At 37.0% G+C, this 26,556-nt stretch overlaps 5 protein-coding genes, 1 non-coding gene and 1 pseudogene across 6 annotated transcripts; 1 reads left to right on the forward strand and 6 right to left on the reverse strand.

Annotated features, from left to right (window-relative positions):
* Window positions 1–61: 61 nt before the first annotated feature.
* Window positions 62–3,794, reverse strand: LOC121791061 (transmembrane E3 ubiquitin-protein ligase FLY2-like; the record flags this gene model as incomplete). Its single annotated transcript, XM_042189115.1, has 4 exons — window positions 3,513–3,794; window positions 1,983–2,055; window positions 650–777; window positions 62–177 (listed from the first exon to the last, which is right to left on the reverse strand). Coding segments are annotated over exons 1-4 (443 nt in total), but the record flags the coding sequence as incomplete, so codon positions are not given.
* Window positions 3,795–6,683: 2,889 nt separating this feature from the next.
* On the forward strand, window positions 6,684–8,296 carry LOC121791062 (extensin-like). The gene is made up of 3 exons (XM_042189116.1): window positions 6,684–6,867; window positions 7,071–7,278; window positions 7,375–8,296. The coding sequence occupies exons 1-3, from the start codon at window positions 6,684–6,686 to the stop codon at window positions 8,294–8,296; spliced, it is 1,314 nt and encodes a 437-aa protein (XP_042045050.1).
* Window positions 8,297–9,846: 1,550 nt separating this feature from the next.
* On the reverse strand, window positions 9,847–11,416 carry LOC121791063 (leucine-rich repeat extensin-like protein 4). Its single transcript, XM_042189117.1, has 2 exons — window positions 11,377–11,416; window positions 9,847–11,269 (listed from the first exon to the last, which is right to left on the reverse strand). Exons 1-2 carry the CDS (start codon window positions 11,414–11,416, stop codon window positions 10,047–10,049), a joined length of 1,263 nt encoding a protein of 420 aa, XP_042045051.1. The 3' UTR covers window positions 9,847–10,046.
* A 2,118-nt stretch (window positions 11,417–13,534) lies between these two features.
* LOC121791064 (nuclear transcription factor Y subunit B-3-like) lies at window positions 13,535–14,547 on the reverse strand. The gene is made up of 2 exons (XM_042189118.1): window positions 13,712–14,547; window positions 13,535–13,595 (listed from the first exon to the last, which is right to left on the reverse strand). The coding sequence occupies exons 1-2, from the start codon at window positions 14,251–14,253 to the stop codon at window positions 13,535–13,537; spliced, it is 603 nt and encodes a 200-aa protein (XP_042045052.1). The 5' UTR covers window positions 14,254–14,547.
* A 1,980-nt stretch (window positions 14,548–16,527) lies between these two features.
* Window positions 16,528–18,285, reverse strand: LOC121791060 (squamosa promoter-binding protein 1-like). The gene is made up of 2 exons (XM_042189114.1): window positions 17,700–18,285; window positions 16,528–16,892 (listed from the first exon to the last, which is right to left on the reverse strand). Exons 1-2 carry the CDS (start codon window positions 17,984–17,986, stop codon window positions 16,733–16,735), a joined length of 447 nt encoding a protein of 148 aa, XP_042045048.1. The 5' UTR covers window positions 17,987–18,285; the 3' UTR covers window positions 16,528–16,732.
* A 523-nt stretch (window positions 18,286–18,808) lies between these two features.
* Window positions 18,809–19,030, reverse strand: LOC121791065. Its single transcript, XR_006048469.1, has one exon. It is a non-coding gene; the product is annotated as a small nucleolar RNA U3 (small nucleolar RNA).
* A 1,595-nt stretch (window positions 19,031–20,625) lies between these two features.
* LOC121791059 lies at window positions 20,626–25,065 on the reverse strand (annotated as a pseudogene).
* Between the last annotated feature and the right edge of the window lie 1,491 nt (window positions 25,066–26,556).

The raw sequence follows: 26,556 nt of genomic DNA on the forward strand, positions 1-26,556 counted from the left end.
TTGCAAAGAACACGTAAACCGAGTCGTAGAAATAAAGGAATCAGGTAGTAGAGGAATCTACCTGTTAGCCACCATTCTTAGTTGTCTGAAAGGCCAAATATACACACCTTCTACCCTGATTCGAGCTCCGTGAACATCATTCTCATTGTCAAACACGTCATGGAAAATTATAACTCCCTAGCATATCACATTGAAGACGACAGTTACAATTGGAACATGTGAACTGAAATCAGAACCCGCATTTAGAGAAGCTAATAACAAGCTCGTGATACCAAAATATATGACCAAGTTCACAAAATGCTTGCACAAACAAAATCAATCAGAAGACAAGAGCTAAAGAGTCGAATTAATTACAGAATACATATAAGAAAATAGAGACTTCTTGGAGAATTAAAGTTTATCGAGGTCGCTGTGCAGCTGATAATAAGAGACAACAGAGTTATAGTGGTGCTATATCTTAAACCAGAATCTGCAGAGGCCACAATTTCTTATTAATTTCCAAAACAGAAGGTCAATATCAGGTATCAAAATTTCAAAATTCAAAAAACCAATTAATCTCCAAAATGAACACACTCGTCCAACGAATGAGCAGAAGGTCTGTTCCATGTCATGTCTCCAACTAGTTAAGAAATAAGTATAACCAAGTTACCTGCACATAGTGTACACCGGTTATTTTTGTTGGTGTACTGATTAGTTCTAGTATCGAATTGCCATTGGACTTCCTAAAATCAGCAAACTTGGAAGAGCTATTGGCAGAATCTGGAAACTTCCAACTCCCTGCACCACATAAAGGTCAACCAAATTAGACAACAAGACTGAGTATAGCCCGAAAATTATCAATAAAATGTAATAGATCTGTTATGCCAAGGAATTAAAACAATACGATCAAAATTTGTCAATAGCAAGGTTAAAATATTGCCAAACGAGAACGCCTAAACCCTCACTCACCATTCTATTTTCTCCATGAACTGCGATTTCTAACATACAAGGAGAATTCAGCGCACTACAATTAATAGTGTATTCATCTTACTAATACGAGAACAGATGAACATGATCTATCATTTTGTGATTTATATATTTATGTAGATATAGGATTTTATTGAGATTCCTCTTTCTTGAACCCAACAGTCACAAAGGGAATGAGAGAGAAATTAATTTCCATTGTGGTTCTAAACATTCCTTTATGGAAAAATTAAAATTATGCATTTACTTTCTCACACTATCTCTTTCTCAATTTCTTCCATTTCCCCTGCTCCCACTTATTAATCAAAACAAGGAAACTCATCTTATGCAAATTAACTAATCTTTATTCACATTTTTCAAATTTGTTTCTAATATAAAGGACCCTCACGATTACTCATATCCAGCAAACGTTAACGCTTAGCAATCAAATATGGCAGCAAGTGCCAACATTCATAAAATCATATTCGTAGTTCGCATTTCGCAAGGACAGACGAGATATGGTTCGGCAGTGCACAAAACCAATATGTTTCTGTTTTACTCTTGAGAGATTATGGTGAATCTCATATGCAAATCCACTATTAAAACTGCAAATGTGGTAAAACTTAGGTAAGAATCATGCCAAACACCTCATTAGTTCTTCAATAATTGCAAGTAGTCGGCTATGGAAGATTGCTAACATAGAAGATGCAATATTGCTAACAAGAGAAATAAAATCAGAAATCTCGTCATGGAAGCTTTGAGAAGGAGAAGTTTCCAAAGTACTGGATTGCTAATAACTGATACTCCCTCCACCCCACCATAAGCGATGCACTTCTTTTTTGCACTCTGTTCTTACTTTACTCTCTCTCCACTTTAACTATTTAGTAATCATTTTCCCAAACAAGTGCAAAAAAGAAGTGTCTCGCTTATTTAGTTGCAACATATCACATATGACAGAAGAAATGTAAATTAATTCAACATACATGATTCATGCAAATGAACAATCATTAAGTGATATAATGGGTAAATAAATTACAAACCTCTATAGGTCCCTGTTACATTCCAAGAAGAAAACGGTCCCAATTCTTGATCGTCCTTGCCAATAGGAAGCCACTGCAAGAAGTAAAAGGGCCCAAAAGATTACAAGAAGATTTAACAATATGGATTAAAGGTAATTCCCAGACATAAGCACAGTAAGACATAAAATCTATGGTGAGTCGGTGAGAAACATAAGTTGTTATTATCCATCGATCTCACACTAAGCAAGCACACTATAGCTTCCCAACCGCACATACAAATTATCCAAATGAACTTAGACATTGAGATCATTCATACTCAATTCTGCTAGACTATCTCTCCGTCATCTCTGCAGCTTTTAGATAGTGAAGAACCATCGACTTGAAAAAAAAAAGAAAAAAGAACCATTGACTTGCAAACCAAAGCTTGCATTGCTATGTGCAAAGGGTCAATTCAGTTTAGGAATCAAACTATAGTAAGCATTTGCACTGTCTACACTTCCAGAGAAGCAGAATTTCCCACATGGATAAGTTGATGAAAATAGAAAAGAGCCAAAAGACGCATTATTAACTTCAGAGGCATCGTTGGTAACAACTTAGTGTTACACCCCAAACAGGGAAAGTTAGACAGTTTGAGATTCTCTAGTCTGCGGGACTAAAGATCCATTCAGCAAAGTTTTTGAATGAAAATCGATGACATGATAATAATTGACACAACTTTGTATTGCATCTACGTCCAGTAAAGTCTTGAACAATCATATAATACAGAATATATCAACTTCTTTCAAATCCACTCTAATCATACAATTAAGAATACCTTATGCACGCTATAAGCATCTCAACAATTATCTCTACCATTCGATAGCACTTCACCCAAATCGGTGATAAGCGTCTCATCATTACTTATTTCAAATATGCATGAATTATACTAATGTTCCACTTGCTCTATAACCCTTTGGACGTAATATCAACTCAACTACCTCTTTATCTTGGAGGGACATTTCTTGAAGACTAGTTGGCAACCCAAAAGATGGCATACACACATTATGTGCCGACATCATGCAACTACGAATCTCATAATAATCTCGCATATACCATTCAAATAATTCATCCAACTGTCCCCCGAGAACTACAACACAGATGAACTATATTCTACACTCTACAGCATCCATATAATGTTACTCCTATGAAACACACAAACAGGAAAAAGAAACAAAGAAACACAGATTTGTCCATCATCAGTCATTTAGTAAGCAAAGAAACCATAAAACAAAACAAAACATGGAATTGCAATCATTCTTCCAAAAATCGAGAAATTACTGTTTTCACCACCATTTTAATTTCAACCTTTCACACAGTTAACAGCTACACAGAAAGCAGGAATTTGACTTTGGAAGTTCACTAAGCCTCCTATGAATTAACAAAAATCAGAGATTAGACTCCCAGTTCACATAATAAAACCACATACCACATAAAAATTCACAACTAATAACATTGCACTGCTCCAACATAAAATAGAAATTCAACCTACACACACACACACATAGCACTAACCTCTTCACCCCAAGACCGTCTCTGCCTCAAAGGCCTGAAGCCATTCACAGGCAACATCACCATTAAAATGGACCATACCCCAAAAAGACTCCGAATCAGAAACCGCAAAAGACTCCAACTTTCCATCGAGGAGCTGAGCTAAAATCCTAGCCGTCAACTGATTTCTCGAGTTTTCCAAAGCCCATCACAGGAAAAACCTAAAAATCATGTCTTTCTTCAATCGGTGGCTTATTTGGTTAAAGAAGAGTCCAACAAACAACGTATTGCTAACAAACTCAACAAGAAAAGATGAAATGCACCGATCGGTATACAGAGAAAGGGAGAGTTTAACAACCTAATGAATCATTTGTTTGCCACCCAAACAAAAAGAAAAATGGGAAAGGAAATTATCAATTTGTAGTATTTGGGTTGTAAACGAAATCATGCTTGACCTCCACCAGTCAATTATCGAACCAAAAAAGAACATAGAATCTAATCATTAATTAATTCAACTGAAACCCCTTTTTTACTGAATTTGTGAAATTGTATCAAGACGTTTTGTACTCCACTTGTTAGGTAACACTCGAGTCAAGAAGATAAATGGAAGAACTGAGATAAATAGGAAGTATTATTAATATTTTTCTAAAAACTAGGAGTACTATTTAATTTTTCAAAATATGAAATAAGGTTTAATAGAGAATTTAGTGATAAATTTTCACCTATTTAGCAATTATAACGCCTTTATTAGAATATCGTTATAATGTTGCCAGAGTATATTAATTTTTTAAATTGTTTTTATATTTAATATTTTCAATTTTTCGATTTCGATGAGTTGGCATGTGGGGTATAATACTAAGTAACACAGATTAATTTGAGTAATGCCTTATTATCAGAAGTGATAGTTAATATTGTAATTAATAGGAGTATTATTCTAGATATATGTACATTTTAAATGATAATGATTGATGAGTACATACGGAAAGTAGGTGACATAAAAAGCAAACCAATAACACCTTTTTAGGATATTCAACGCAAATAATTTATTTATTTCATTATAATGGAGCACACGATCTCATGGAGTATTTATTTATGGTCATGCTGTACACTTGTATCCAAATATCTAACAAAAAACAAAAACTAAACAAATTATGCAGTAGTAAAGCATTGGAGATTAAAAAAGAAAAGGAAAAGAAGTTTTTATAAACTATTGATAATTATATAATAAATTAACTATGTGAAACTTAATGAAAAAACATCACGTTGTTTGATCTGCGACGAATTTACAGTGTAGTTTATTGTAGTTATTAGTAGTTCAAGATATTTTTTGTTAAATCACCAATGGCTTAGGATATAAATAGATGGTTCCCATTTATTATGGATTTATTTCAAATATAGTAACATTTATCAGTGGAAATTGACTGCAATTTAGTTAGGGAAAGATAATACATCAGAAAAGTAATTCTTTGAAAAGAACAAAGAGGCGTTTTCTCCATAGATTATGTTTCGTCTTTGAATAAAACTAAACAAATGATATAAAGGAATAATAATAACCATTAGGTATATTGATGACAACTTTATTATATGACAAATGCTACGCTTTTTTTTTTTTGAAATAGATAGTATAATAAATGTTACACGTTAATAAACATTCATGATTTATTATCCTAAGTACATGCACGCACATATTTTGAAATAGTTAAACAATACATCACTCTTACACATCATTTTATTTACAATTTATATTATTAGTCATTACACTATACTACTAATGATAATATAGAACACTACCATTTATCTCCATCTCTCTTACTTTATTAATTATACATTAAAATTCGTATTGAACCAAATTTTTATACTTTTAGGGACAAAAAATTTTTATACTTTTAGGGACGAAAGGAGTATAATATTTTTTGTGATTGTTAGATGCTTTGAAAAGGTAGCCGGATATATTGGATATTTGGATTAATTCGTGTTTTGATCAATAGTCCGCAAATCATACAAAATGAAATAGTATACTTACAATCATATATATATTCACTTGCGAAATTAAACTTATGAGACGGGTATTAAAATCCAATCAAAATAAAATATTTAAAAACTTACAATCTGCTAGTACAATTTTTTAAAGGGCCTAAAGCCCAAAATATAGCTTGGATCAAGGCTTAGATTGAATAGGAAGTTTATGTGTAAATGGAAGCCCAAATAATATTTAATTTACGCCTAAACCATCAATTAATTGTTTCTGGCCATCGATTATTTCGCTTTATATATGGATTATAGACTTTATTTTCTATAAGTATAGCAAAAGAAACTAAAATATTTTTCACAGATTTGTAATTTTTGCGATCCCTCATTTATATAGTTTTATACAGATATTGTCAAAATTAAATTTGCCAGTTTTTGCAATCCTTAAATACATGTTGAATTCCTTAACTTTTCACTTAAAAGTTGCAAATTTGTCTAATTCGCCAGCTATGTCTGAGTCATATTACTTAAAATACTCTATTACATTTATTTTTATGGACATAATCAAATGTGGAATTGGCTAAATTACGCAGTTGATTGTTAAATAGTACTATACGCCAATATTTAAAAAAATCATAAAAATAGTAAATCAGATCTGAAGTTTGGAATTTTTATTTTTGGGATACAGTGGTATTATTAATATAAAGGAAAACTGATAATATTTTTATAGCTTGGTAGTTTTGGTATTTATGAAAATTTTCATATTAAATGATAATGTCCAGTAAAATAAGTTTTCTAATAAACATAAAATCTTAGTCCATACAAAATCCCTAAACATGAATGATTATATCGATTAAACAAATATACTGAAAACTAAATTATCTTTATATATGAACAATAAAATTACCAATTTTCTATACCGATAATATTATATTGTAATTTCAATATGTAATGCATGAATCCATATCCATGTATTACGATTCATAACTACACAGCCTTTGAAGAGTTCTTAGTAAATCAAATTCAGTCAAATAGTCAAGCAATAATTTCGTTTTCTACCAAGGTGCAATTAACACCAATAAATAGCGTTGTGTAGTACTAATATATAGATACATTTTACCTTCGTCAACTTCCCAATTTACGTACATTTCAATACATTTTTAATCTCAAATCACCTCAAATCCAAAACCAATCCGTTGAAACTCAATTAGTAATTTGGTACACAAAATGGGGGTTTATGAATCAACATTGAGCTTGTTGCTTGTTTACTTGATCGGATTTGTACTAAATTCGTCTCTTGCTCGTGGTAACGTGTTTCACGTGGGTGAACGCGATGGTTGGACGCTTTCACCGTCTGAAAGCTATAGCTATTGGGCTCAAAGCAATCGATTCCAAATCAATGATGAGCTAGGTAAATACTATTTTTGTATGCTACATTAATATTTTTAAATTAATAGTAAGAAGATAGGCTCAATGGAGTCCTTACCAACATTTTGTTCTGCATGGTGATCTCTCATCTTTGTAAATAAAAGAGAAATATCATTCAACTACTATAATATTCATGTTGATCAATAAAATTCTTTTTTAATGTATGTGTGGGTGTTTTTTTTGCAGTTTTTAAGTACCCTAAGGGAAATGATTCTGTTCTAATTGTGGGGGAAGATGACTATAACAAATGCAACAAAAGAAACCCTATCCAAACCCTAAATGATGGCAACTCAATATTCATGTTCGATCGATCTGGTCTCTTCTTCTTCATCAGTGGCCACAATCAAAGATGTGAAAAGGGTCAAAGAATAATCATCCGTGTTCTCGCCAGTCGTAGCCACCACCACCAGCCGCCACCCTTCGGCCCTCCCCCATCCCATGAAGAGAAAACCTCTTATGCGCCACCATCTCTTTCCCCATCACCTGCCACTAATAAACCCGCGCTACCCCTCCCCCACTCGCCCTCACCTTCCCTGGTAGCCAAAACCCTAATCCACGCGCCTTCGTCTCACTCCCCTTCAACCCCAACCGCAACCCCAACCCCAACCCATTCACCTTGGTCTCACTCCCCTTCATCCCCAACCACATCCCATTCATCTCCCACCCAGACGTCGCTGTCTCACTCTCCCTCATCTCTAACCCCAACACACGAGCCATTTTCTCAATCTCCTTCACCATCTCCCCCAACCCCCACCCACGTGCCTTCGTCTCACTCTCCTTCACCTTCTCCCTCATCCCCTAACCCAACCCACTCGCCCTCATCTCACTCTCCTTCACCATCTCCTTCATCCCCAACCCCAACCCACGCGCCTTCGCCTCACTCTCCTTCAACCCCAACCCCAACACACGCACCATTGTCTCACTCTCCTTCACCATCTCCCCCAAAACCAACCCAAGCGTCTTCGTCTCACTCTCCTTCAACCCCAACCCCAACACACGCGCCATTGTCTCACTCTCCTTCACCAACTCTCCCAAAACCAACCCACGCGCCTTCGCCTCACTCTCCTTCAACCCCAACCCCAACACACGCGCCATTGTCTCACTCTCCTTCACCAACCCTCCCAAAACCAACCCACGCGCCTTCGCCTCACTCCCCAACCTCGGAAAATAATAAACCCACACCACCGCCCTCACCTCCCCAGCCACCGTCACGTTCTCCAACATCACCGCCTCATCCTGCCCCCATTTCTCCCCAATCATCACCACCAGAAGCTGAATCACCAGAGGATCATATCGTGTCAGTGTTCCTGCCGCCCCACCTCGCACCAGCACCGGCTTCTGGAGCTTCATATAATTTGGCAATGGGATTGAGTGTTGTGGTTGTCATAATTTCTGCATGGATCGTTGTTTGATCACATAGTATTAATTATTTTCTTTAAAATTCATTAATTCTTAAGAAAAACAATTTTTCTTAGTTAATTTATTTATAATATTTGTCTTGATATATAATTATAGTTATGAAAATTTCTGGTACTCCATGTAATGATCTATGTTTTAGTCTAGGCCTATGGCCCTTCATTTTGGTTTCCATATTTGAAACAATAAAATTGAGTGGAACATTTCTTTAACAAAGTTTCCATTTTACATAACTAATTATTTGAAAATTTTCCCGTGCATACTAGAATTAAATGATGATATTTAAGTTTAATAAAAAAAAACAATTCATTTAAGTCTTTTCTATGTACAGACACAGACTCACGATAGCGGTTTCTACTTAATTTCTAGTTAGACATTCGTTTATTTATTTAATTAGTCAAAGTCGATAGTCTTTACTCTTTATTATTTCTCTAAACATAACTTAATGGTACTGCGGCATAACGCTATTAGGTAAGATTAAAACTGATTACCAACCTATTCTATTTAATTAAAATAATTTTAAAAAGGGACGAATATTTGTTTTATGTTAAAAATATTATTTTTGTTGGCTGCACATGTTTTAATTAATTATTGTGAGATGTTACGACATCAAATCTGTTACTCTTTTTCATTCTCTCTAAATCAAGAGCATTAGCGTGCCCTGTACTTCGGCATATTATTATGATTAACTAATTCGACTATTTATATTAATATTGTCAATATCTTCATATCGATAATTTAAAATTCAATCGAATCTGTAATTTAATTCATCATGATTTCCAATGTACCTTACTCTCTAATTAGTAATTAGTTTCTTTTTAAATATTTTAAAGTTTGTAGTTTTGATTTTGATTATATATATATATAGAGAGAGAGAAATGCTGTTTAATGCATGTATTTTATTTTATGCATTTATTTTTTATTCCAAGACATCAAAATATAGTAGTATATTAGTTTTTAACATCATTAACTTAAAAGAATACTAAACGGTAAACACATCAAAGTTGAGATACAGATTCAAATGCTAAACCAACAACCACCCACTTGATATCTGCATTCCATCTTTTTACGTCTCATTGATTTACCACTTTCAGTTTTCCTATTGTTTGTGTCAACTCATTTTAATTCAATGTTTTTGGTTTAATTTTCAAAAAATTATTTCATTTAATTAATTATACTCAATTAGAGAAATAGTTAAGGTTTCTAAGGGCAAATTGCAAGAAAATTAAACATGAAATGTTGTCATATTTTAGTCCGTCCAAAAATTTGAAAATTAATCAGAAAAATCACAAAGTTGTAATTTGTTCTTAATTACTTCATGGCGAAACTTTTTAGTATAATTGTATTTGATTTAACGATGGAAAAATTAAATGTTGTTGTATCACAAGATATCAAGAAAAATGATATTGCTTGATTGAAAAATACTAACAATATATCAAGATCGAACATTTTTACTACTTCTATAGTACTAATTAATAGATAAAAATCATAATTTAACAAATCTTTATAAATTTTCAATTTCCCTTTTATTATTGAATCCTACTACTCATACAATCAATAATTTTATTCATTTATCACACACATAAACAAAGTAAACACTACACAAATAGATCCACAATTACTCACACAACATTATAAAAAGAACTACTCCACTTCCAATTTTCACACAAATTAAGTCACACTACACTAAAACTATATACACAGAGGAAGTTTCCAGATGGTTCTCAGCCACCACCGCCGCAAAACTCAACTCGGCGGCGGCGAAGTTGCAGAAACACTAACACCATCATGAATCTCCCTCCCCCCACATTCCCCCTCGAAGCACTCCACCGGCTTCTCCGCCTCACACTCCTTCTCGCTCCGCTGCCGCGGCTTCTCCGGCAAGCAATTCCTCCGATCATCGTAAGCAACCCCCCTCGCCGTCAAATTCCCACAAATCCCCTCTTCCTCACATAAAAAGTTGTAAGAGAAGGTGAAATTCGCCAAATTCGGCAGCGCGCATATCCCCTCCGGCACCGTCCCGCTCAGCCGGTTGTGCCCCAGGTTGAGCTGCTCCAGGTGGGCCAGCCCCGCCAGGCTGTACGGAATCGGCCCTACGATGTCGTTTTGGCTGATATCAAGAACGCGGAGCTTGTACAGAAACCCTAGCTCCACCGGGAGGCACCCGGAGATGCTGCTGTTGATGAGAAGAAGCTCCTCTAGCGTGTCCGCGAATTTGGCGATCGTCGGGGGGAGGCAGCCGGAGAAGCGGTTGTTGGCGAAGACAACAACCGAGGCGGAGGAGGAGCCGAGGGAGGCCGGGATCACGGAGGTCAGCCAGTTGTTGTTGATGAATATCGCATCGAGTTTGTTGTTGTTGAAGAGTTCGGGGGGCACGGGGCCCTCGAATTCGTTATACCGGAGGTCTAAAAAGTGGAGGGAGGGGAGGGCGAGGACGACGGCGGGGAAGGGGCCGACGAAGCGGTTGTTGCTGAGGTCGAGCTCGAAGAGGAGGGAGAGGTTGGCGAGGGAGGAGGGGAGGATGCCGCAGAAGCGGTTGCTGTTGAGGTGGAGGAGGGCGAGGTCGGAGAGGAGGCCCAGGGATTCGGGTAGGAATCCGGCGAGGTCGCCGTGGTTGAGGTCGATGCCGGCGACGGTGGCGGTGATGGAGGTGTCGTTGGGGTGGGGGGCGCAGTAGACGCCGCGGTAGGCACAGACGTCTGGCCCGCGCCAGTTGGAGGTCAGCTGGCGCGGGTCTGAGTAGATGACGCGCTTCCAGGACTGGAGAGCGTCATAGGCCTGGCGGAGCCGGACGGCCGTCGCGTTTTTCGGGGCGTGGTGGGGGTGGCGCCCGGCGGCCGGAGAGTGGTGGTTCTTGGCTAAGGTGGTGGAGAGGAGTAGAAGGAGGAGGAATAGTGTGGCATGGAGAGGGGGTTTGAGGGCATTTTGATTGGTTAGGGTGATTAGATTTAGATGATGAAGGTTTATTTCTTTATTGGAGATGTCTTAGGTTTGGTATAAGAATATATATAGATTTGAGGTGGATATGATTTCTCAATATTCATTGTTACAACTACCAATTACAGCGACCTTATACCATCACTAAATGGCAGCCAACATGATTGTGTTTTTACCATTTTCATGTCTTGATAAGATGAACTTAGATCTTCGTTTTCAAAATAGTATTGTCTTTTATTATTTGATGATATCATGATAGTATCATTTGTGGTTTTGAACTAAGAATCCTGGGGCAGGTGGTGTGCATGAGTATAATGATGTGCTAAGGTGAGGTGAGGGTCGACTAACTTAACTGCCAGTCCATAAGAGTCAGAGAAATATATTAAATACGGTTTTTAGAGTTCTTGTCGAGTACGCAATGGGGCATCTTTGCCCCAACTCTTCATAATTAAGGTTTACTTTTCGTTCTTCGTCTGTATTGTCAAACTTTCTCGTCATTAATATGATTGCTTGTGGTCATTGTGATCTCTTGAGAGAATCGACGACTGCAGCTTTAATTTGATGCAGTACTGCTAATATATCTTGGTATATAAGGACATCGTAAAAACTTCTTTTGAGTAGTGTGCTAAATCAGGTCATTTTTCAAGAACAATAGCTAAAGGACCTGATAGAACCACTTCAGCCGCTGCATCATTTCTATCTCACAGTATCATCGACGACCTTCTTTTACCATATTTGATTCTAACAAGTTATGTTTTCTGAATCCACAACCACATGACTCATGTTGGGAAGTCTAAATAGTTAAAGAGCACTAAAATTGATCAAGACAATCCTAGTATGTGCAATAGTTTTATTAAATACTTCAAGATATTAGCTATATTATGATAGTACTATACATGTATTAGTGAAGTGAGGTGGGTGACTGGGTGGTAAATGTTGAAATTGTGCATGAGATGATTAATTGAGTATGTTGTGGATTTAAGAAGAGGATAATTTGAAAGAAAATGACATGTCTCCCTTTGTGTAGTTTTCTGATGGTGGAAATTAAGAAGACAGGTGAGTCCCAATAAGAATTTCAGTATTTCTTAAATTTTAAGGTATTAGAAAATAACCTCAGGGAATTTATAGTGGAAGGGTAAAAACAATTTAGTCTTTGCTATTTGATTGGATTGACTTGGACATGACATAATATCATAGTAGGATACAAAATTGTGTTTTAGTGATTATATATTGATTTCTTTGTTTTCTATGTTAACTTTTTCATATTAATAGTCATAAATTTGGTAAATCAATTTGACTTTCTATCTGATAGATATCAAAATGTGTAATTTGATTTCTCTCTTTTCTTTTGATTTCCAAACTTAGCACTTACAAATGCTTCACTCTTGAATTTGTTCATGCACCATTTCAATTTCACTTTCAAAACATGTCTGATACAAATGAAAATCGGTTGAACCAAAAACATAAGGCTATGTAATGGCATAAAAAACATACTCACATAGTCGGAATAATTGAAAGGAACAAACTCGAACTTCAAAGGGGCTTAAATATACTCAACTCGGACTTTAAAGGATACACACACCAACTAAAGACTCCTACTTGAATTAGGACTAACAAACTTAAAACCATAGCCGATAACTAAGGATAATTCTTTTGCACTCTATCGAAGCGCTTCCGATCTCTATCTTCCCACGCCGCCAATAACACCCTAATCGACCGACACCGCCACATTTATAGGAGCTGGTGTCCTCAGAGTGAGCCCAACTGCCGGAACACAAGGCAAGTTGCTCTAAGTTCACATTGCTCTAAAGTCTAAACAAACAGCACCACAGAAATAACCAACATACCTAACTACCAATATACAGCATCATGTTTCACAAGAAAATCCAACACACATCAAAGAAATTGTCCAATTGGTCCAAACACTCCAATATTTCAAAGACATTTCACTAATAATTTCATCAAGAATGTAAATATCCTACCAAGAGTAAGGGATAAAAGAAGCATAGAGAACAAAAGAACCACAAGACCAATTTCCAATGCCATTTCATGGATACAATATTTCAGACAACAAATCTGACTAGTTTGCTTCCCATCCATTATCATCAAATAAGTAACAAAACCACTCAAATCATCAGATAAGTAAGAACAGAACACTCAAAACCAATATCCCCAAAACCAAACAAAGCCAATTTCAAGAAACCACATCATAAAAACACAGTCTTTAACCCAAACATGAATCTGTTTTATAAATTTTACAAAATACAAAGTCAAGTTTACACCATTTCTCTATCACTCTATGCTTCATCTTCTTCATCATCATCATCATCATCATCAACATCAAATCCCCAAATTACACTAAACAGTTATGCTAATCCCAAACAACAAACACAAAATCCATAGATTTTTAAAAAAGGTTAAAAAACAGTCACCAATTCATTCTTGATCATCTCCATCTCCACCACCATCTCTACCTTGGCCTCCCGCCGCCGCCGCCGCCGCCCCCGTATCCCCCCATATTCCCCCAACCCCCTCCACCACCACCGCCGCCGCCGCCGTACATCTGCCCTCCGGGGTGATACCCCATCACATTACCCCCATATATCCCCCCACCAGAGCTCACCGCCCCTCCACCACCACCACCGCCGCCCTCCTTGACTCCGGCGACGGAGCTTTTCTCCCCCTCCATCTCCCTATACTTGGCCAAGTAGACCTTCAGCGGCTCCACATACTCCTCGAATCCGAGCGTGGTCATGGCCCAGAGAAGGTCGTCGCCGTTGATCGTCTTCCGCTTCTCCCTCTGGCACTTGTCGGAGGCCTCGCCAGTGACAAAGCTGATGAACTCGGAGACGCACTCCTGCACCGTCTCCTTCGCGTCCTTGGATATCTTGGCGTTCGCCGGCAGCGCCTTCTTCATGATCCTGCTCACGTTCGCGATCGGAAGGAACCGGTCCTGCTCCCGGCTGCTCGCGTTGCTGTTGCTGTGCCCGCCCGAATCGTTGTCCGAATCCGCCATTTTTCCCGATCAATCGACAACTGAAGCTCCGAATTGGAGTTTTCCGAAGCGGGAATTTGATGTTTAGTGAAAAAGATTGGATTTTTAGGGCGGAATTTTAATGTTTGGAGAGGGGTTTTTGGCGGAAAGGTGTATCGAAAGGGGTGGATTTGAAATTTTTTGTTTTATGGTTTGGGATTGTTGTGGGTTTTGGGGGGCTGTGCGAGCGGCGGCGGAGTGGTGATTGGAGGAGCTGGAGAAGAGGAGAAAGAGAGAGGAAGGAAAGAGGGGTGTGATATTTTGCAGTGACGCGACACGTGGCGGTGTTTGTGGCCGCTTGTATCCAGATAAGTGGGCGGCACGTGCCGAGATGGGAGCCGTCGATAGGGAGGGGATCGGACGGCTGGGAGAGGGGAAACGTGATGGTTGGTTTGATTGGCCGATTTTGGTCATGAAATTCTTCAATGCAGAGCGGTAGTAGTAACTCTTTTTCTTTTTAATTTTGATTAATGAAATAATTATAAATTATTAATCTTATTTAATCCTCAAACCACTTTATATTATTATCCATTTTTGCTTAATTGAGAGAGATATAACAATACCGCATGTTCAACAACATCTACTTTCGGTGCTTCCCAAAAATATTAGAACCGCAATTAGCCTAACGGAAAAGTCCATTTCATTTCCAAATCATTAATTTTTTAAAATAGTTTTAGCTAGTAGTAGTAGTTTTTTCATAAAGTTGGTGGTTAATCGCTAATAACAATTTCAAAAATTCTAAACCGGATCCATAGGAACGACACGCCAGTTCCAATTCAATCAACGAGAGGAGATTTCGGTTCTTAAACTAAAACCATCCGTCTGATATCAATTTTAGTTGACGGTCCGATTTGAATCAAATCTAAAATACACAATAGTCCATAATAGGTACTCGCCTCCAATCTTAGATAATCATTTTCTAATATTTTTTGTAATTAAGTCATTTTTCTTTATAACAAAAACTATATATTTAATTTTTACCACTACTTCACTCTCTTTCAATTGCCTATTTTTATTATTGTTTTCTATCTTATTTTCTTTTTATTTACCTATTTTATTATTCTCTTATTATGGAACAAAGAAAACATAACCTTCATTATAAAAAAATGCACTACACCTACTATATTTTTAGGCGAATTAAATATTTATTCACAATAACGAACGAATTAATTTCAATTTTGTATCGAAATTATAACAAACAATATTATAGCCGATGACTCATTTCTTTATATCATTGCTGGCGGTGGTTATTGAGATTCTTATTCCTCTGTAAAAATTGGAAAGTGTTAAAATTTTATACCCCACTAAAAACGTGTCACGGCATAAAGGAAAGTGGAAAGTCTTTGGTGATTATGATTCGGCTTCTTTTGGAGATTTTGTAGGATATAATTCGAAGCTATGACTATAACAAAATTTGATAGATCAATAATTTAAATTAACAACAGATTTAGTTTCACAGTTGACATGTGTCAACATTTGAATTCAAGTATAACCAAAAATGTATAGGCAATTTTTTTAATCATGCCATCACATGTATTTGACCCGGGAAATGATCTGGCACAAAGTAAACAATTCTAATAAAAAGTAAACAAGTACTAGTATATTTAATAGGCTTAATATAAAGCTAAATTCTGAGTCTCAACGCCTAAACAGTTTTGGCTCTACGTAAAAAAAATAGTAGCATTATTCTATCACTAAGCATCTAAAACCAAATGCCAATATTCGCATAACACACATTAAATGTATTTGTATATAATGTGTATTTTAAACTAGACCAAAACTTTCACATGCTGTGTGTATTTTAAAATACTAACAGATACTAGTATAATAAGAGATCATCCAACAAAATAAACACACACACACACACACACAAGATACAACAAAGACATTGAGATGATTATGAACATTGTAGCTTTGTTCTAAGCTGAACATAGAGATGTTCTGTGTTTCACAAGTAATTGCTTCAACTTCTTAATTAGTTTCTGATCTAAATATTGCATCTAATATTGCCATAACTAGCCAAATGCAACTAACTCGAATTAACCATTCAAGACAGATACAGCAACAACATACAAAAACATTTAAGAATAGACTATGGAAGCTCATGTCAACTGTGCATAGTATTTAAAATGCTTTCATATTTAGTTGATTTCATCAAATATCATCTAAGCTGCTCGCATTATTAGTTTGAATAATGTGCATGAAAACACAAAATACACACATTACATTGAAATTTGATTATAGCGGACAAAAACATAAGAAAATGAGCAGCACACATCTCGTACTTTATTCATTATCCTCATTTATTAATTATAAAATAATTAAGGTCGAGATCAGCTCAATAATACATGCTACTTATAATTAGATTATTGACAGAAGAGAGGGAGCTAGGTGAATTTATGGGACATGGAAATGTTTGTAGGTTGAATTTTCTTGGACACTCATTTGAATCCTTCCCCTATCATCCACTTGCCCACACGCCGGCGCCCTTGATTCGGCCGCTAGTGGACCCTTCTGCCTGAGAACCGTCGCCCGGGTTCTTCCTCCTCCTCTCGTTGTGGCCAGCCAACCGCCTCCGGCAGCTCCTCTTAGCATCGTCGAATTCCGATAGCTCGTGGAACCTGCACCATAAGTTGTTTCAAAAATAATTGCTAGTAAATAAAGATAATTGAAAGTGACTATTTTTTGTGAACGGAATTAAATGGCAATGAATGTGTACTTTTTTACACCCAAGAATTTCATGGGGGTAAAATTGATCATGATTGGTGAAGTACTATATATTTAGTCGAGTATGAAATTGTTGATTTGATGGTGGATATAATCGATGACAATTAATGTGTACTTTTTTACACCCAAGAACTTCATGGGGTTAAAGTTGATTATGTTTGGTATATATTTTAATCGAGTATGAAATTGTTAATTTAATGGTGTATATAATCGATAAGTACTAGGTAGTCCAATTTAATGTTACGTGCACTCAACTTTTCTCATAAAAAATACCTAAAAAACACAAAAAAATTGTGAGTGGGCAATAATTTGATACCAAGACAGACCAACTAAACTTATATAATCTTAATTAATCTTAATTTGATACCAGACAGACAAATTGGTGATATGTTACAATAATACAGGGGACTAAATCCTCTTGAATTTTGTTTCAACTTTCAAGTTTGCGACCATTTTTGTTCACATGTCATCATAACCTAATAGTACCATTTTAAGATGATCTTCCTCAGTAAATTAAAAACATTAAACTACTTATAATCCTATCCAATTATTCGTACAAGATGTAATAATTAAGAATTCTTGCAGAAGTGAATTTTTTTTTAGTGATACATTATTTAATTCTTTTGTTCAAAACAAAAATGTGACATAACATATTAGTATAAATTTGAAAAATATTAAATCCAACTAGAAGAGAAGAAAACCTGCTGCATTGCTGGCAGAAGCGCTGGCGGATTCCGGCGACGACGGCGACCTGCGCCTTGGCGTGGTGCTCGCAGACCTTATGGCGGCGGTGGTATGCCTTGGCGGTGGTGAGATTAGCGGCGCACTTCTCAGCCTGGCAGCTCTTCATGGAGGGGTCACCGCCGCCTTTCTTGGCGCCGGCGACCCTCTTCCGCTTCTCCTCGTCGGGCACCACCTCATCATCGTCGGAGTCGCCACTGTCTCTCTTCATCATCTCCCCCTCTTTGGGCTTGCTCTCATTCATCATGTTAATGTTTAATAAATATACATATATATATATATAGTAGTAGTAGTAGTAGTATTGATCAAATGAGGAGATATTGGGTGGTGGGGTTGTGGGAATTTTGAGAGGAAAGGTGGAGATGCTTGAGGACCACAATTTTTTTCTTTTAAAAAAAAATAAATTTCTCTAGTTATGTGTGTGTGTGTGTGTGTGTGAAGTGGAATGTCAAGAACAAGGTATCTATCTCTATTCTTGTGTATGTGGGGAAGCTACATAGTGAGTGAGTACAAAGATCACATCAAAGAAATGGACGTGGGATTACAATCGTCCATGGCGTTGTCATGCTTTCTCTTATTGGTTATAAATTGATAAATCACATGTATATATATACATATATACTATTCTTGAGCATCGATACTAGACTCAATGGCAGTACTAGTAATATTATATAGTACTACTTGCTACATAAAATCATGGATAAAGTTCATATAAACGCATAGATGTGTCACGAGTAGACATGCACGATTTTAACCGTGGTTTACTGCTGATTCCGGATTGGAAATGGAACGAGGTGCAAACGATTCAACCGTAATTTTGATCCCAGTTTATCAAGGTTAGCTATGGTTTGCCTTCACGTTTAAATGAAAGTGGAGGTTCTGTCGATTTCTCATTATTTTTGCGCTTCAGTTGAGGAGCATATTTGTTGGAATGAAGACAAGCAATAAGAAACAAATAGAAGGTCATAGTAAGTTAAATACAATATTCAACTTAAGTGAGGGTGGTGAAATGGGAGCGAAACCAAGAACCAAGAGTAATCCAGAATAGAATCAAGATGGTATTATTTAAAATCTGTCAGATAGTTGTCTAGCCATCTAAGTTGGACCAAAGTCAAACCAGGAACAATAGTCTACCACACCGTGGCCAGAAAGAAACCTAACATAGACGTTGTTAATCACACTCTGGCAAGGCAGCCACGATTCATTCACTGGACATGGTTTCCTATCTCTTGAGAAATCAAAGATACAGTTATACAAGCCTATAGAACAAATCATTTTCAAGCAAGGTCGTGAATAGAATCTAGAAGATAACTTCAGCTATAATTTCCTATTCAATAAAGTAAAACATCAAGATTAAAGTAGAATGTTAGCATTTCATTTATATATATTCCTCATTTATAATAGGAATCAATCCTATAAATAGCTGATGTAATAGTCTAATAGATGAAGAAACAAGAACACAAATACAAAGCAAAATCATAAGCTCCACACTCTTATTTAATATTTTCCCAAACTCAATATGATTTTCTCTATAAATCCGACAACACTATATTTCAATACATAACATTTTATCATCATCAAGCATAACAATCTAGAGAGAACCCTAACAAGGGTGCATGTCTCATCAAGAACTCATCCACGAATTAAATTCTCACAAAAAAAGAAAAAAAAATAAAGTAACAAAAACAAAAGAGGGATCAAAGTTCTCGTGAGTGGAGGTGGCCCCCTCCACAGTTCAAATAAAGGGCAAAACGTTGGCTTGCACAAAAATTGAAGTTAGGGTTTGTGATTTTGTGTGAAATTCGTAAATTTCATAAATACATTTCCTATTCTCTCATTGGCTAGATCTCCTTTGTTCAATCAAAGATCGAAACGTGGTCGATTTCACTATGTTTCGAATGTAGTGATTTGCATGTGGTTTCTGCCCTTTCGAAGGTACAACCCTCTCATGCATGCACTAGTGGTGGTGGGGAAGGGGTATAGCATTGCACACTGCACGGGTAGGTGAGGCCAACCAATTTTCAGGGTCTTGGTTGTACCTTGTTATGTTAAGAATTAATCTCATTGGGTCCAAGATGTGTACTTTTTGAGGGTACAACTCAATGCTACACATGGTGTTTTTTCTTAACGACCAATAATGGTTCTTTATTTATCACGTAGGTAGTGGCAGACTCGATGAGCCGGGCGGGGTCGATTGATCCCACCACATTTTCATGAGTATGGCTAAAAACTCCATTAATCAGTCTCTGGCATGGCGTACGATGGCTCTGCCTCTGTCTCAACCCTTCTCTGGTATGCGAAGAGATACTAAACTCATCTGAGACGATTTTAGTCAGGAGCTAAGACCATTCCAATGCCCCCTTTCGCCATGCATAAACTAAACCAACAATTAAGACGAATCTTGTATGTGTTCTTAAGACTTAAGAAAAGGAATTTGTCCACTTTTCGGGGTCTCAAAGGGGCGTGGAAACACATAAGAACTCTTGAATGGAAAGGTGGAGGAAGGATATGCTTGTACCCATTCCGTACCCGAGAGGTAAAACTGGAACTGTGCAAGAATCTGTCACCAGGAAGATAGAGGTTGTTGGAGAAGGAACAACTTGTAATGGCTGGAGATAGTGATATTGTTATGTCAACTGTCGGACGAGGCTTCTATCGAAATCCTGCCATATATACTTTGTGCTTTACTGAGATTTGTTACTCCATTCAATCAACGTTGTTCCTGTCGATTTCTCACTGTGTATTCGCAACTCGATATAACAGCAATCAGTCAACAAGATAGCAAATCAAGCCATGCGATTAGATAAATATGATAATTCGGAATTTACCTGATACAAAGAGTATATTATACAAAACTGAAGAGTTGTTATAACACTGACCAAAATATTTGGCTTCTTGCAATTTCATTTCTACAATAAGATCAGATGAAGTATTTGTATTGTATTGTATTGCATTACAATAGCATCACACTCTTGTACAAAATAATACAGGATTATAGGACTGGAGCAACCAACGTCCCACAATCCTAATGAATAATAATGGTTATAGTTCAAGGTGACTTAAACTACACAACCAATCACAGGTCACCTCATATAGCACGCTGCTGCACCCGAAGCTTTACCAGAAGGGACCATCCTTCGTTTCTCCTTCCTATAATCCACACGCAGTTTTGGTGACTTGGGTTTTGTGGTGTCTTTAGTAGACCTGTGTTCATTCGGTAAATATGATATCAGAAACAGCGCAACGTAGGAAACAAAAAAAATTGATGTCTGAAGAGATGCATACTTCTGTGGTAAGAAAGGGTGGTTGAATTTAGGTACTGGTCTTGCATGAGGAACCATAGTCCTCCTCAACTGTTTCAAGGCCTTCTCCTCCTCCATCTGTGTGTTTTTACGATGAATTAAAATCTTGATTCTCAATAATTATTGAATGACATAAAGGCTGAATGGATTCGATGAAATGTATGTGCTCACCATCCTTGCAGCTTCTGTTTCCTCTCTGTATCTCTTGTAGACCATTTCTGTCTCCTTAATCTGGTAAAAACACAACCCTTGGTAAGAATGGTAAAAATACAACCGTTGACAAGGAAATTGCGCTTATTGAAGCTGGAAAGGGAAAGGGAAAGGAAAGTAACCTTTTTATCGAATTCTGCTCTCTCAACAGCCCTGTTCACGAGGTGTAGATTGAATCCTTGAACCTCTGTGAGGGGCTTTCGGTCTTTCTCTGGGAGTGGCATCGGGTCCCTGATTGAAATTGGATTCAACGTGATCAATTAGAGCCATGATAAGAGGAAAACAGGAAGATGGTAATGATTGAAATTAATTTTCATTGAATTCGTACTCTTTCAAGATAGGATGGGCTTTGAATCTTCTCCTCTCAGCTTCTTCCATTTCCATCCTCATCCTTTCCTCCATTTCTCTCTGCATCTCCTGTTCATGCCTCGCCAAACTTTCCAATTCGAATGGCTCTGGTTTCGTACATGGCTTTGCCTCTGGCTTTGGCGGAATCTGCAATAGAGAAAATTACATGTCAAGATTATCATTCTTAAGGGTTGGGGTCACATTAATGAGTCAGAGATAAACGGTAAAGAGTAAGGATACATACCACAGGAAAATCAGTTGTGTAAGGATACGGATGAGCTCTCGGTATCCTAGCCCTCTCCTCTTCTAACTGTTTCTGCATGAGTTCTGCGGCTATCCTTCGCTCTTCTCTGCCCTCTTTCCTGATCGGACGAAGGAAAAACATGAGTCGAAGTGGGAAAAATAACACCGGTGAATTCATGATTATGGAGAAGATATTTCATACCTCTGTGTGGAGATGGAATGGATTTGGTGTAGTGTTTCTAGTGAGAGGCTTCTCACGTTGAGATTCTGAACATATTGAAAGCTGAAAGGAGTAGAAAAGGATTCAGTGTTTAGCTACATAACTAACAAAAGAGACTTGGGAAAACATGTTCTGCTGCTACCTTGTCGAAGAGATCAACCACCGAAGTTGGTGGAGGGATCCTTTTATCTATGGCAAAATTAAATTCCTGAGGAATGGTAACTTGCTTCTTCATGTTGCAGAACATTCCCATCTCCCCTTTGCTCTCAAATATCTGAACAATCAAAAATTTATTATATAATGGTGGTTAAGTAAAAAGACAGCATTCTAACAGAAAAAAATTCCCCAGAAGGTCATGAATCTACCTTTCTATTCAATGGTCTAGCCTTGAAATGTGAAATATTTTCAAGCTCCTCTTTCTCCAACTCCTCGGAACTCTTGATCTTGGGAGGACGCGCTCGGAGAGATGTTTGGAGAGCAGGTGACTTCGGGGCAGTAAGATGACGTGGTTTCCATTGATGGCTCTGCATAAAAAGCAAGGGTGTGTGTATATGCTGAGTTTCAATGCATTGTGGAAACAAGTCAACGAATAAGCTAAACATTTGAGACCATGAACTGAGGTCTATACCTCTGTTGGTTCAACCGAAGCCACAGAGGATGTTTCTGCATTCTGAGTTGCCCTTGACATTGTTTCTAGACGGAATTCCTGTCAAAATGAAGACATTGTTTTATATAATCTGCTTGAATAATATTTCACTTTTTTGGGCTTTCACTGATAAGAGACATTAATCTACCTTGAACTCAGGAAGCTGTGGTGTGCTTCTTGGCAATGGCGGTAAAGTTGCGGCTTCAAAGATCTACAAGATAAAACCAGATTAGGAAGGATGAACACTCATGTCGAAAATTTGTTTCAAAGACTGTTAAAAATTGATGATTTTCTACCTTTTTGTTTAGTGGACGAGCCTTGAACTTGGGAAGCTTAGCCATCATCTCTTCCTCAATTTCTGCTGAACTTTTGATTTTAACAGAACGCACGCGCTGAGATGTTTCGAATTCAGGTGTTTTAGGCCTTGTGAGCACAAGCTTATGCTTCCTCTGCGTTGCTCCAGCGGCATCGCTCTGAGAAAGAGAGCAGCTGCTACGCATCGAAGGCATCTCTCTCGTCCCTGATTGAAATTTCTTCATCATTTCCGCCATAGAAACAAATGGTGCTGCTGGTTCTCGGACATACATCTACACGAAGAATATGATTAAATCATCCTAATAACAACATTCGTGGTGAAAAACAAAGTAATACGCTTGAATTAATGTTGACAGACACCATACCTTTCTATCTTCTTTACAAGTTTTAGCAGTTGCAGGGCAGAAGGTGGAGCTGCTACTGCTGACAATTCCAGTTCTTGTTTTGTGAGAAAGGCTTGAAGGTTTGTTGACTCCAAGAATCTGAAAAACCGTATGTTAAAATGTGAATTTTCGAAAACCATGAAGACACTCCGGTATAAGCATTATATCTACCTGTCGAGATTTTCCTCCATCCAGTTTTTGCTTCTTTATGGCATGGTTTTCATGGGCAAAGCCGGGAGTTCCAACAATGTTCTTATTACCGTCCCTGAACAAATTAACAATTTCTTAGCACATGGTGATAAATGATTAACTAGTGATAAAAAAATACTAAAACAAACAATTCACACCTCCTAACACTAGCAGGTTTAGCACTCTTGGCTTGTGATTTTGGCAACTGTTTCTTTGAACTGGTCGCTGAAGGATTTTTCAGCATACTAGCAATCTTTTTTGCTGTCTGAAGCTTCCTATCACCCCCCTGCTTTTGTGGTGCTGGGGTGCAGTATATCTCCTGGCTGCTGCCTTTTGCAATGCTGAGAAATCGGAACCGGAAAATTTGTTGCTGGTTAGACTATGTAAGAGGCTACCAACATTAGAAGAACAGGTGAGCAAGAAATGAACCTACTTTTGCTTTTCCTGAGAGCTTGAGTTTTCTATATTAGGTGTCTTCTCCGTTGTTTCAGCTGAAATTGCCATCACTTTATCTCTGTAATGCAGGAAAAAATTGAGTCGCTTCCTCCGAAGAAATATAACAGCAACAAGACACAGTAATTAAATGTTACTAACAGTGTCTGGTTTAGTGATTTTGGAGCTGATTCTTGAGCAGAATTCGATGCATTTTCAGATGATTTCGGTGGCTGAAACAAGTTGAAACATTTTACATCTGTCACATATATCCATCATCACATTGATAAGACAATGTCCACAAACATGATAAAAAGAAATTCCACCTTCTGAATTTGCTCATCTTCATTGAAATTGCAAAGAATCTGTTGAACTGTTCTGGTAGATCTGATTCTAGGCATAAACGCTGCAAATCCAAAAATAATGCTAAATATGAATCCTCACTCAAATTCACAAATTTCCAGAAACACTCGTTGCCAAGCCACTGAAGAACATTATAGAACATCAATTGATTCAAGAAATTCAAAAGATAAATGATTTTATCAAAAACTCATAGATAAATGATGCAAGATGTCAATTATGATCCTAATCTTTCCCCCTCTCTCCGATTGAGAAATCACAGAATGCAAACCCTAGAACTCTAAATAAATCGTGACAACTGACAAATGTAGAAGAGCGATCCAAAAAGAGATCCTCTCAGAATCCATGCCTCCGTAATCGGCATACAATTCAAGTCATTATCAGTGAAATTTTAGGGAAAATGGAAATTAGTATATCCAATTAAGCAAAAAGAGGGGAAATCGGACGCACGAGAAGGGGCATGAGTGAAGGCGCTCTCGAACCATAGCTCCGCGCTGCGAAGTTCCTCATCAGTCTCCTCCGCCATGAAATCATGAAATCGCGGCGCTGAGAACTCATAGGCCTCGTCGACCACGAACAGATTACTCGACTCTTCCACCGCTGCCATATTCTATCGGGTATTATCGATCGATTAACCAACTGTCGCGGCAATTCGCAGATTGCTGGGAAGAGAGAGAATGTGCCGCTGTATATACGATCAGTGACTAAGAAAATGGCGCTGTGTTGCGTTGTTTAGAGAGAGAAGGGGGAAGGCTATTAACGGTCGAAATTTTGTTTAACGGTCGAAATTTTGAAAAAAGGGGAAAATGGAGCTGGTGACCGTTTACATGGAAACAAAATTAATTCTAAAATTAAACATTTAATTATGGTGTATTTTCAATGTATTTCAAATAATTACATACTTAAATTTGTTATTTAATGGTGTATGCTGGTTTATTTACTGAAATTATAATATTGTGAGTAAAAATATACTCCTACGATAAAATTATTAATTAAATTCATGTAAATTATTGACCAAAGATTAAGTGGATTCCATTTTTATTTATTTTATTTTATATTTTTTAAAGTAGATTCCATTTTAGGGTAGTGAGTTGGATGGTAAAATTAATTACTAATAAAACTGTTTAGGTAGTATTTTTACTCCTAAATCTCGGATAATTTTGCAGTTTATTCATGTATTTTGTGGTGTGTATTGTTTTTACTTAATCAGGAAAAAACTTTATGGCATCTTTAATCACATAATCACATCTAGTTATTTGTAATCCTTGGTGTTATACTTCTAGAATCCTTAAATGGATCAGGTCGATCCAATCTTGGTTCATGACTGAATAAGTTCAAGCTTAATTCTCTTTAAAAAATTTGGATTCATTCTAATCTAATCTAAACCCATTTGGTAATCTAAATCCATTTGGTAAGTATATGTAGAATGGACCAAGATAGATGGACAGTATTTATTTTATGCATGTCTCGAATTTCTTATATATTTTTAAATATTTTTATTAAATGTTACTATAAAGTTGACGTAGTAGCATACAAAGAGTTTCAAATTATTTGGAGTATATGATTATTTTTTTGCTGTAGTTGACATATATAATTGTTTGATGATTTTAAAAGTATACAAAATGTATAATGTTGTTGTCTAAAAAGTATGAATGTCTTAAGAGCATCCCTATCCGTGCTCTTGCCAACGAGCAGGGATGTGGGCGGACCCACTTTTACTCCCTGTCCTTAGGCAAGAGCACAACACTCACATCCGTGCTCTTCCGCAATGACAACCTCAAGGGTCTCACCATTCTATTATTCAATTTAAATAAAAACATTTTCACAATATTAAAATGCATTAAAATTACTCGAATACTATTACAAATATAAAAAAAATAAAAATTACATAATTAAAATTCTAAAAATTAAAAATTACATAATTAAACTCCTAAAAATAAAAATTACATAATTAAACTCCTAAAAAATAAAAATTACATAATAAAGGCTAAAAATACCCCGACTATTCATCCGGCTCTACCCAATGTTCTTTGGAGACCCCATATCATTGCCACATGAGATCGAAGTTGCTCGGGGGTCAGTTGACCTATCGGCCAAATTGAGTTGGGACAAAACCCCCCACAACGAGTTGGTGGGGGGTTGAGGTGGCACAAAGGGAGCGGGATCGGG

This window comes from Salvia splendens, unplaced genomic scaffold (genome assembly GCF_004379255.2).
Source record: "Salvia splendens isolate huo1 unplaced genomic scaffold, SspV2 ctg711, whole genome shotgun sequence".
Classification (NCBI taxonomy): domain Eukaryota; kingdom Viridiplantae; phylum Streptophyta; class Magnoliopsida; order Lamiales; family Lamiaceae; genus Salvia; species Salvia splendens.